At 41.9% G+C, this 12,670-nt stretch overlaps 1 protein-coding gene across 2 annotated transcripts in view; it reads right to left on the minus strand.

Annotated features, from left to right (window-relative positions):
• L3MBTL4 (L3MBTL histone methyl-lysine binding protein 4) overlaps positions 1-12,670 on the minus strand; it is a 496,448-nt gene that overhangs the window by 173,398 nt on the left and 310,380 nt on the right. For both annotated transcript variants that reach the window (XM_064577895.1, XM_064577896.1), the window contains exon 14: positions 1,686-1,788. In XM_064577895.1, the coding sequence (XP_064433965.1) occupies positions 1,686-1,788 (103 nt within the window). The remainder of the gene's footprint in view (positions 1-1,685; positions 1,789-12,670) is intronic.

Raw genomic sequence — 12,670 nt, forward strand, 5'->3', positions numbered from 1 at the left:
AAGCCTGCTGTAATGAAGTGGAAGAGACCCTGACTGAGCTAGCTGGCAACCTTAAGGAGCTGTCCAGGGTGATAGTTGTTACTTCAGCCCCAGTGCCTCACGGGGGTGAACTCCAGACCAACCACAACGTTAGTGTCTTGCTAACTTTCAGGGTAATGACCCAAGTCTTGATGGAAGAGCTCACTTTTCATCTAGAAATACCTGCCACTCAAAAATCTACTGTGAGAAGGCAGAACAGGGTAAACACTCTCAGGGCTATCTTACAGAACTTTCTGTGCCATCCAGTATGGTGGCCACTGGGCACACATGGCTACATGTGACTGAGGAACTGAAGATTTAATTTTGTTTAATTTTGATTAATTTTAATTTAAACAGACATATATGACTAGTGACTAATCATATTGGGGTTTGCAGCTCTATATTTAGAACAAAAAGAAACACACAAGAAAAGCCTGAGGAAGATTCTTCATAGCCATATACTCCTTGGGATGTCTGAAAAGTGGCTCTATCTATTCCAACAGGGTCCTCACTTAATATAGAGCCCCCTCCCAAATGGTGTGATCACCCACCTTTCCTCCCACTTTATGTCCTTTACTCTCTTTTCCTTCTTCCCCCACACAATACCACAAAGTCTCCAGCGAGTCTGGCCCCACTCTCCTAGTCCATGAGTCCTTGCCCAAGTACCCAAGATATCTGCACATCTTTATTTCTTTTTTATGGATTCTATATGATATCCTTTTCTTTTAAGTGTTAATGTTATATTTACACACATAACATATTCATTTATGCTATTTGGGAGTGTTTACCATTATTTCTTACAGTAACATTTGCTTTGGTTAATTTAGAACTGTTTTCAGCACGGATTTCCAGGATTGCAACCACCTGGTAAAGCAAGGACTTCCATTTGGATCTCTTTTGTTCAAACAAATATTTTCTTGCTTCACACTTTACATAACTTATTCTTTTCTCTTTATACTTATCTTTGATATTTGTTTTATGTATTTGTGTATTTGAATAATTTTTTTTAGTTTACATATTCTGTAACTAGAGTACCAATATGAATAATTCATCTATACGTTACTTTACCAATTGATGGGAACAGAAAAAGCAGTAGGGACTTATACAGATTTATTTGTACTTACTTTTTCTTAAAGCACTATACTATTCTGAAATATTGAAAACATGGGTATATGCTTCAATATAACGTCACACTTATTACTTTCTATTCTACCACAGAATTATCTCATCTCCAAATGACTGAGACAGAGAAAAAGAAATAAGGGCAAAGTGAAAGCAACAGGGGGGAAAAGGCAAGAGGTTCTGGAATTTCTCTAGAAGACAGCAGGACTTAGCACTTGTGTGGAGAAAATTCAGGCCTGGGGTGGGACACAGAGTGGTGAGCATGTCCCATGTATTGGGCACTTGTTAAGGAAAGCGTCAGACAGCAGAGGCTCTGGGAAATGATGCAGGTCTGGGCAAGGCCTCAAGGGTCCAAGAAGGCTCCAGGAAGGGCAGAGGTGGGCAGGCAGCAGGAAATGTCAAGGAGGGGCCTTAGGAACACAGAGAAGGGAGTATGGCAGGAAGGCATTTGGCTCCAAAGAGTCATTTATGATGCTACTATAGCTGCTAATCTGCACACTGTTCCCATTTGTCCCTAAAATAATTTAAACAAGAAAAAATTTTACCTGTGATGTCCTGAATACCGTGGACCACGGATATGGCCTATTCCTCGGCACCCTGGAGTAGGACAAACAGCTTGACCTGGAAGGATTTTCACATCATTTGCTCCTTCAGGAAGTAAAACAACATATCTTGAAAACACCCTCAGTAAAGAAGAACTAGAAAGACTACAATATGTAAATGATACTCATTAAGACTTTGCAAATTAAAAACAAACCATCACCAAAACACTTACTGGATACTTGTGATGTTTTAGAACATGATTTAGCAGAAAACATCAGTGCTGTAATAGATAAAATTAACACAACTGATACCTGAGGCAGAGCAAAGTATGTAGGCATTGAAACGTTTTAAAAATATGAGAACATTCACTCATTTCTTTCAGAGAATAATACTGGCACAGGCAATATAACCATGAGCTAAGAATGTGAAAGGGTGAAGTCTGGTTTGTGGTTTCCCTTGAAGCTCCCACTCAACTGCAGCAAGGCTCCCCCAAATGCGGGACAGAAATTCAGTTAATAGGAGCGCCTGGGTGGCTCAGTCAGTTAAAGGTCTGCCTTCGGCTCAGGTCATGATCCCAGGGTCCTGGGATGGAGCCCGGAGTCGGGCTTCCTGCTTAGCGGGGAGCCTGCTTCTCCCTGTCGCTCTGCCCCTTCCACCACTGGGCTCTCTCTCTCTCTCTCAAATAAATAAATCAAATCTTAAAAAAGAAGAAATTCAGCTACTAAATGAGGCATGCCAAAGATGGTGAACATAGCCCTACCATGCTTACTCAAGTAGTTTTCAAAGCTAGCTGAAAAAAGAACTGCCTGATCCATACTACACTATACTAATACTATGTACCGTAACACTTACGCTGTATTAATACTATTATTAATGCTATATGTACTTAATACTAATACTAATATTGACACTAATATGTACTATATATAACCACTCCAGGCCAGAGACAAATTCTGTCAAGCCCAAGAGCAATCTATCTCTAAAGGTTTTCAGGAGTTAAACCATCTTTCTCTGTTCTGTGATTTACCTCAGTCTGCTCTCCTTCCAGAGAAAACCCTTTAGATCTTGTCATCACCCAAAATGACACTGCTTCCAAAAGCACTAAACAAACAAGCCAGCTGACTACAAAATCGCATCCTTCCAGATTGCTTGCTGAGGTAGCCCAGCTGCTGCTGATGTTTCAATATCGTGGGAGTTTCCAGGCCACAAATTCTCTTCTTTCCCATCCTCCTTCTCCTCCCATCATAACTCCCTTCCCTTGTCTTTGATTCTGCCAACCAGTAGTTCCCCTCTGTTGCCAATAACTTAAGCCCCCTTGCCTCGCTGACCTTCTATGACAGGTGGCTGTGGAAAGAAAATGAAGAGCCAGCCATGGGTCAGTGGCACCATCCTGCTGGTCTGTGTTTTGCAGGACTAAGTTCTTCTGGAAAAAATTACACAATAGTGCAGATTCATTGTTACCAAAACTACCATCTTCAGTGTCAACTGAGCCCCTCCCCACTCCCAGGCTTCCACTAGCCTCCACCCTCTGGCTCTCACAACTGTGCCTGCCTACACTTCACTGGGAGAACTGGAGCCTGTCTTTGGGGGACAGCATCCCCTCCTCCCTTTCCATCCCAGTGAGGGAGCACTCGCTCCCCTCCAGAGTGCGGGCTCTCACCCATTCTCTTTGGGTCTTCTCTACAGGGTCTTTAGGCTCTCAGATATTCTAGTCACTCCTGGACTATTGAATCTTTTGTACCAGTATTTCAACAAACTCCAGTTTCCCCATTACAAAAAGAAACAAAGACAAAACAAAACAGAAAACAAAAGCTTAACGCTCTCTTTGGGACCCACATTACCCTTTAGCAGCCATTCACTGTGTTCCCCTTCTCAGCCAAACATCTTTAAGAAGTTACTTCTGTTTCCTCACATCTCGCTTCTCAAACCATGTCTATCTTCTCAGATCATTGGTGCCTTCTATGCATTAAGCCCGACGTGCGGCCGCTGAATATGCATCACACTCTCGGCCTTGGTGCTATTAATCACTATCCCTTCTCGACTTGTTATTGTCCACGAGCTTTGGGGACATCACCCCTGCCAGTTTCCTTGCTACATATGGGCATTCTCTTGTAATATCCTTTGCCAGATTCCCCTCCTCTAGTTAACCTGAATATGTCAGAGAACCTCAAGGCATGTTCCTGGGTCATCCATTTCTACAGCTTTATTTACAACCCATAAGCTATAGATGCTCACAGGCTATATACAAGCCAAAAGCCTACATACAACAAATATTACAGGCTATTGCAACAAATATTTAGACCTCAGATAGATTTTCATTGTTTACCGAGCAACAAGAAAGTCTGTCTTAGATACTTATTATGCTCTCATAATTTTGCAAAACCCCTTGAGGGATAAACAGAGAGAAACGAGTTGCCCCATCCAAAGGTAGCTTTTGGAAGCAGCCTTAAAAAAGAAACAACTTTTAAACAAATCCAAGGGATCTATGTTAAAAAACTGTAAACAAGTCTCTACTTAAGAAGTATGTTGGTGTTGGTCAGTAAATAAGAAGATTTATAGTAAAGAGGCACAGAATATGGAGTTTTCTCCAAACTGCACCTCACAATGCGCTGCCAAGACCACTGCCACAAAGGCCTGTCATATTAAACCTGTAAACAAAGCACCAAACAAATGCTCCCCTTCAGTCAGCCCAGGTTCGCTCTGTGTGGAAAACATTCCAGTGAACTGTCAGTGAAGGCTCCTTAATATGTTCTTCAGGACTATTTCAATGCACTTGATTAAATTAAGACTTGAAGTGATCTTTTAAATATTTATCAATGCATACTTATCTCCAGAGCCCCGTTGGGGGTCATATTTCTCTCCTTGTTAGATACCCAAAGAGGGGTATGACCTCAACTATGGTGAGAAGAGTTACTACATTAAGAACCACAAGCAAGGGTCATAACAAAGAAGAAGTCAAGAAGAATATGCAATAACAGAGCATGGACTCTAACAATTTTCCTTAGTACATTTTGTATGATGAAGTTTAATGGGTTGACTCAACGGTGAATTAGACAGCCATCTGTTGGGGAAAAGAAACCTGTGAATTCTACAATCCTTCATATTATTGCCTCTAGGATAAGGGAACCTATGATAAAAATTAATGTTTTTTCCCCAGAAAATAACTGCACTTTCACCAAGACTATATTCCTCTTAGCTTGGATATTTAGAGAATTAGGTCTCAGGAAAAAAACGTTCTCAACTTGAAATCATTTTTTTTCAGGACATTTTACTCTTCCTTGCCTTCTTTTTGCCACTTTAACTGAAATTAATTTCCTAGTTCATCTGCTGATCTCTTGTCTCCCTTCACTGCAGTGAGGATATGGACCTTACTTAACGTGCCTGCCACCGGAGCCCCAGAACCCACTACAGCAGCCGCTGGCTCCTAATAAACACCAAATAAATAAGTTTTATAAATGAATCAAAAATCATAAAGGCAACAAGTAACACCTGTAAGCATTATTTGGTATATCCTGACCACAATGCTGAGAGCTAATCCCCATTTTATTCTTATTTCAGAGCTTAGCTTGTCTAAAATCAATCTCTGGTTTTCTATTTCTGAATACTATGAGCTACTATCAAGCAGCATGAATAGCTCCTAATTTATTCCAAGTCTTCTATGAAAATTGTACTTAGGCAGGAGTCAATCTAATGGCAGAGTTCTTCCTGCAAAGGCAAAATGAAATGGAAACCATCCTTGTAGACTGGAAATTATCTGAGTAAGGAACAATGCTTCACACTCATGTGATACAATAACCCTCATTCACATGGAATCACACGGCTGCCATCAGCAGCCCGGGCGGACACCATAGCTGCCCACCCAACATCCATTCCCTCTTTCCTGCTGATTGAACCCTAACTTGGTTCAGGGCAGCAATGTGCCTAGCTAAAAATGTTGGCTTTGCCAGCCTCTCACATCCAGATGTGGTCATTTGACACGGTCTGGGACAATAAGACCTAAGGGAAAGGCAACATAAGGATGCCAACAAATACTTTTTTTCCCAGTAGAAGGGGAAAGGTTTGGAGAAAACTCTTGCTGCTTTGTCCATGAACTGCCTCTTCGACCTTCATGGGATGCAGACCTAAGGGCTCAGGGGGTGACAAGCACAAAGACAAAAGCAGAAGGGTTAAAGAAGGCAGAGGATAAAGGAAAATGGGCCTGGACGCAGGACATGCCAGGGTGGACCTACCACATCAGTGTCTGTCACACAGGACAAATAACCCTCCCTTTGATTAAACCACTGTCAACAGATTTTTGTGTTACTTGCAGCTGAAAAGGCCATACAAGAAAACAGCAATTTTATTTTGTTTTTCCTTTTGTGAAATCAAGTAATTGTTCTAAGACAAAAACTAGAATTGCATGTGAGCATTAGACCTATTTGTCACGTAAAGAAGATGTAAGTTATTAAGGGAAAAATCAATACACTAAAGAGCTTGTACCCATCTCTAGAAAATGAGAAAGGGAACTGGCCTTTATTTCAAAATGGCCCAAACTGGCAACCACCAGTGATGTGAGTGAAAAGGCTTATTGCCCCACTCAGTGTGGGTTAGAGGCTGAGTTCACCACCCTCCTTCTAAGTAGGAAGCAGCCCCCTCTCTGAACTGTTATTTTATTGGGTCTAGAGGTGACCAGGAGCAGAATGACAATGACACTGAAGCAAATGCAGATGCTCTGTTCCGTTACATACATATGTGAGCTCCACATTGATGTGGGCCTGCATCAGGGCACGAGGATCAGGCAGCAGTTTTCCTAGCTAGTTACCCACTGCTGAAAAAGTTTTCAGTTCAACCTGATTCATTTAATAAGTGTTTTACAGAGAAATGACTTTAGCATCAGGTGGTAATATCCGCTGGAAGATACACAGAAAAGTAGAACAGATTTAAATCTGATACTGATAACAGACAAGTTAAGATACTTTAACTCTTCTTATTTTCTTAATACTATTCTTTAAATAATAGTTTTTTTGAATAGCCACTGAGAGTTATTTACTCATTTAAAGAGGTACTGAGTGCCTGCTATGTGCCAGACAGGATTTCAGGTGCCAAGGATATGGCAGCAGACCAAACACAAAGACCTGTCCGCCCGGAGCTTATGTTCTGGTGCCAAAGACAGAATAAACACTCAAATGAGAAACAAAATGGAATGTCAGATAGTGATGGTGCTAGGAAGACACAGAAAATGATGGGCAGAAGTGGCGATGCTCTTAAGGCCAGTAATCAGGGAAGAAGTCCTGACATGTGAGCAGGATCCTACACGGAGTGAAAGCACACTTCCCGGGACAATAGCAGGAAGGCCCACACGTGTGGCTGGAGCTGAGCAGACAAAGGCAAGGGGGCAAGAGATGAGATCCCATGGGCCAAAGTGACATTCTGGGTTAGGTGGGGGCACTGGAGAATAGAGAGGGCTGATGAATGAGTAAGAACACACTCACTGAGCCTGTTCTTTAAGGAGCACACAGGGCAAGGGCCTGGGGCAGGTTGTGTCTTGTGGCTGGGGCTAGAGGTACCCTGCAACCATGGCGTCTACTCCTGGTGCTCAAGGCCATGGCCTAGGTAAGATTCCATGGTGAGTTAGTGTCAGCCAAGGAGAGAAGTGGCCTGAGGACTGAGCTCTGGGAAACAGAGTAGGGAGAGGCTAAAAGAGCGTGAGGCAGGGACGGAGAAGGTGCAGCTGGGCAGAGAAACGCGTCCTCCGGACAAGGACATGCAGACGGCACACCAGGAAACAAGTCAGGGGCTGTGACCACATGCTGAGGAAGCGGACCTGTTCCCCAGCTGTGGGTGTACAGTGTGGAGCTGATAGGACTGGACCAGGACCATTTCTGGTGACTGGATGCCAACAAGCCTGACTCAAGTTAAGGGAGAGTGGAAGAGAAAAAAGAGACAGACCTGGGTGCTAAGATGGTCAAGTTTTCCACCCAGAGCACTAGTTTTCTCAGCAAAATGGGCCCCAAGATCATCAGCTGAGATTAAGAATGGAGCAAGGGGGCGCCTGGGTGGCTCAGTTGGTTAGGCGACTGCCTTCGGCTCAGGTCATGATCCTGGAGTCCCTGGATCGAATCCTGCATCGGGCTCTCTGCTCGGCAGGGAGCCTGCTTCTCCCTCTGACCCTCCCCCCTCTCATGTGCTCTCTCTCTCTCATTCTCTCTGTCTCAAATAAATAAATAAAATATTAAAAAAAAAAAAGAATGGAGCAAGGGAAGCAGCAGAACTAAATCTGGAACTAAAAAGAAATAAATAAACTATTCAAATATGCACACATTCTCATTTCATACAATTAAGATTTCATGATCTTTATTTTAGATGGGAAACTTTTAGGGCAGTATCCTGTTGTTGTTGTTTTTTTCTCCTACCCCGCCCCCAGGAAATTTATATTATAGTTGTTAAGAAGATTTAATGAAATAATTACCTTTGAATACTAGAGAATGCAAGTAATAAGCATACCTTTCAAACTGAAATTATAGATTAATCATACTTATTCTTCATCTCCTAATGAAATTAGGGACAATAAATACCCGTTGTGCTGTAATAATGGGTTTCTCAAACAGACGAAGAAACTAATGTAACCAAACACCATGGTTGCTTGTCCCAAGTTTCAGGCTGTCAGATTTCATGATATGTAAGTAAAATAGAGTAATAATTTTGTGAAATGGAAATGCAACAAAAGAGTAAGAAAAGGTTCCTACAAATGTGACTGTTTTGTCTAACCTGATGATCTAGAAAAACCTTTAAAACATAGTCGTGGTAATATCTATAAAGGAAGGCAAACTAACCATCCACCTGATGCAGGACCCCATCTACAAATGTGCCAGAGCCCTGGGGACCAGTAGCTACAATAATGATACTTATTCCATCACAGAAATGAGCACCACGACCATCCCATGGTGAGAAGAGTTCAGCAACAATGGACAGCTTTCTGAAAGCCCCTTCCACAGATCCCACAGAGCTTCCCACTGAGCAGTTATGGTAAAAAGTGAAACATGTTCTACTAGGCTCTGCTCAGTATTTAAAAGGAGACAGCAAACAGTGGGCAAAGATTTTCTTAGCAAATATAAAATGTACTTATCACATGTGGAGCTTTAATTAAGAGAATAATATGGTGGGTATCTGGTTAATAACAAGAGGATCCCAGAAAAATTGGATCTCATGCTTAAGTATGGGTACAGGATTGGGGCATCAATTTGTATCCAACTATTTACACAAAACTAGGCTCTTCTCTTATTACCAAATACCAGAGGCCTTCATAAAATGCCAACCTGTTTTGTAACCCAGTTTTTAACCTTTCAAAAATTCAGAAAAACAACACTCTTGATTTATGGAAGGGAAAAACTAAGAGAGGTCCACATAGATAACACAGAAGCACAAAATTTTAAGAGTAGAAAAAACTTGAGGCATTATTGGCACACATGAAATACCTGGTTTACATGTAACTGAACTAAATTGAATTAAACTTGCCTCTAACTGATAACCATACTGGGGGGTGTGGGGGGGGGATAGAGGGCAATATGGCGTCTAACAGCAAGTCAGACAAAACTACTTTACTAGACTGTCCTGTATCATTGTTTTCATTACTTTTAAGAAAGACATAAAAGTAGATGCATTTGTTAGATCTTAACTTTTACACAAGTTCTCTCAAAGCTATTATAAAAACTGGGGCATCTGGGTGACTCAGCCACTTAAGGGTCTGCCTTCGGCTCAAGTCATGATCCCTGGGTCCTCGGATCCAGCCCTGTGTCAGACTCCCTATTCAGAGAGATTCTGCTTCTCCCTCTCCCTCTGCCCCCCCAGCAGCCCCCAGCTTGTGCTCTCTCTCAAATAAATAAAAATCTTTTAAAAAAGTTACTATAAAAACTAAAACTACTTTCTTTTGTGCTGAATCTCCCCTAGTTTGTCTTTTATATGAAATCAGCTTAAAAAAAAAAAGAAGACTAATTTGGTATTTGGTTTATGTAAATGAGTTACTCCCATCTAATCAAAGTGAAAATGCTGCAATCCCCCTCTTCTCTCCTCACTCTCTATACTTCTATTTCTAATTCTCTCCCCTCTCCCACCTGGAGCTTTCTCTGTCTCCTCTCTTCCCCTCCTTCCTCCCTCTATTTTGCCTCATGCAACATGACACTAAATAGAATCCAGAAAGGTGGTAACAATACCTTCCTTACTCCTAGGACTTTTATTATTCATGTGAAGGGAGATACGAAACTGGCCTAAAACTGTATCAATGTTTTGGAGCTTCTCCAATCCTTTAACTGCTTTTTTCCCCTTTTACCAAAAGAAGAAATTATTTAGAAGAAGTAAACACTCTATAACACGATTCCAAAGAGGGGTAATGACAACATCTTTCCAATAACCTGCAAATTACATCTAAAGTAGAACTAGGCATTCCTGGGGCACCTGGGTGGCTCAGTCGGTTAAGCGGCTGCCTTCGGCTCGGGTCATGATCCCGGGATCCTGGGACTGAGTCCCACGTTGGGCTCCCTGCTTAGCTGGGGTCTGCTTCTCCCTCTGCCTGCCACTCCCCCTGCTTATATTCTCTCACCCCCTGCTTATATTCTCTCACTCATTCTCTTGCTCTCTCTCAAATAAATAAATAAAATCTTAAAAAAAAAAAAAAAAAAAAGAACTAGGCATTCCTAACCCCTCCTAAAATTAGCACTTTGGCTATTCTTAATAAAACATGTTGAGAGTTGTTTGGGAAGCTTGTTTATATGTATATAATTAACTGTGGCTTCTACTCTAAACCTAACTCTACAATTAATGACATCCCTACATTGAATAACTTGTGAATAGTCTTCGCAGAATTGCCATGTTTTAATAGGAAGGAAACCCTCCACCCTTATGTCTATAATACATGCCTGGATGAAATGGAAGGAGCTCATCTTCCCTGCAAGACTTGTGTACTAGTTTATTCACTGGGAGCTTTGAGTTAGTTTGGATTATAGGCTTGAGGGAGAAGATGAGCGCTTACTGCCTGTGATGTGTTAGGCAGTAACACTCCCAGAGGGAGCTCCTCGCAAAAGATGCAAGAGACCACACCCCCTATGTGCTGCCCGATCAAAACAGCAAATAACAACATCCACTTCCATCATAGATACAAAGACGCTCCATTCAGAGAAGGGGAGACAGCTCCCATCATACGGTCTGACATGAAATGCTAACCTGCTTATGGCTGTGTAAGGTCCATGGTACCTGCCCTTTGAGTCCAGTCGAAAGCAGCAGGACAATAATATAGCAGGCTCTGCAAGTCCAGAGACCACGGACACAGCAGGATCAGGAGAAGCTGGAAAGGACTCAGAGATATTTGGACATATAAAGTTTCAGGTCCCCCAAAATTCTGAATTCCAGGGGTAAGCTTGTGAATCTTATTTAGGTATTGCCTATTGGGTTGGGAACGACTGACCTAGACCACTCCAATTTTTGCAAATAAGGAAATAATAGTTTGGGAGGTCAAAATATTTGTGCCAGATCATAAATCATATTATGGCGGTCAGGACAAGAATTCAAGCTTCTTAACTTGCAGATCTGTGCTCTTTTCACTCTGCTATACTGCTCGATATGCAACTGCTGTACTCAAAACTTTTATGGGTTTATAGATACAGACTTTCTTAATCAACTACTCCTAGTTTTAAGCAAAAGCGAGGGTAACCATGCACATGTTAGTCAAATATCTGGAATGAACAGAATGAAGTCTGGGTGATCCCACCATGCTACTCAGCAATGGATATGGCAGGAGCATGCAAGGCGAGTCAGAGACCACCACTCCTCCTGATCTTCACACGCTCTTCACAATGGGAGCAGTTTCCTGAGCGGACAGTGATCCAGGTATTTTAAAATGCCAGGTGGTCTTCAGACAGCATGACCCTGAACTCAGGCCAATCACTTCGCCTTCTGCTCAATACATGCCAACTGTCTAGTTCACTGAGGGAGGAATAACTCACTGTGCTGGGCTGAGTGAGACGCACTTTTCAGTAACTGTGACTACATACACTTTTTGCCTTTACTTGTGGAATGTAGATGCTAACCCTAGAATCAGATGGGAGACTCCACCGTGTTGCTGAGTTTTCCCTGACTGCCTGGCACTGTATGCAATTCGTGAGCAGGTATTACATAAAAAGAGTCGGCTCCTAATGACCTCTGTCACAAAACAGGTCCATTCATATGAAGAAGAGAGTGATGACTTCAAAGCAAATGATGGGAGGATGTTCTCGTCACTGTAAAAAACACGAACTACACATTAAAGAATATAAACTTCCACAGTCACTTCTTTCCCTCTGCTCTGCCATTCCTTAGGACATAAAGGCTTTTAATGTTCAGAAAAAGAGTCAAGCAAAGCAGCAATAAAGAGTGTAGGATTATTTGAAGGGAATAATGTCTTGAAGGAGAGGGTCTGTAACAAAATCACAGTGGTATGCTATCAGCAGTTGTGTCCTCACCCTTATTGGCTTTCAACTATTTGGTGATTATAGAAACATTACGCATAGAAAATTTTTGTGAAGGAATGATGCAAGTAAAATTAGGAGCATTCTAAAGAACATTCTAGGGCAGGTAAGGTGCAACAGAACACAGGCTAGTGGTCATGTCATATATAATAGGAAGAGGCTACTGGCTGGTCAGAGTAGCTCTGACATTGTGTTGGCAGTCAGTCCTTCCAAGAGCAGGTCACGCAAGGAAAGATCCATGGTCGCCACGGCTGGATGCACCAGCGCAGAGAGTTGTTAGCCCAAAGACCCGTGGAGTGTCTTTGACATCTCTTATAATTATGATATTCGTATATGCTGAAGTTAAAATTTATTGCTTTGCCAAGAAAAAATATTCTTTTACTATCTGGTTTAAAATGAGTATCAAAGCATACATACAAAATAAAATATAAGCCAAAGGCTCTCTCATTATTCACTGAATTTTAGGTTTGTGTACCTTTTCAACTTCATGATTCTTGGTTATTTTAAATTAT

Source organism: Mirounga angustirostris, unplaced genomic scaffold (assembly GCF_029215605.1).
Source record: "Mirounga angustirostris isolate CCGP_5_RB_7025 unplaced genomic scaffold, mMirAng1.0.hap1 SCAF_14, whole genome shotgun sequence".
Lineage (NCBI taxonomy): Eukaryota > Metazoa > Chordata > Mammalia > Carnivora > Phocidae > Mirounga > Mirounga angustirostris.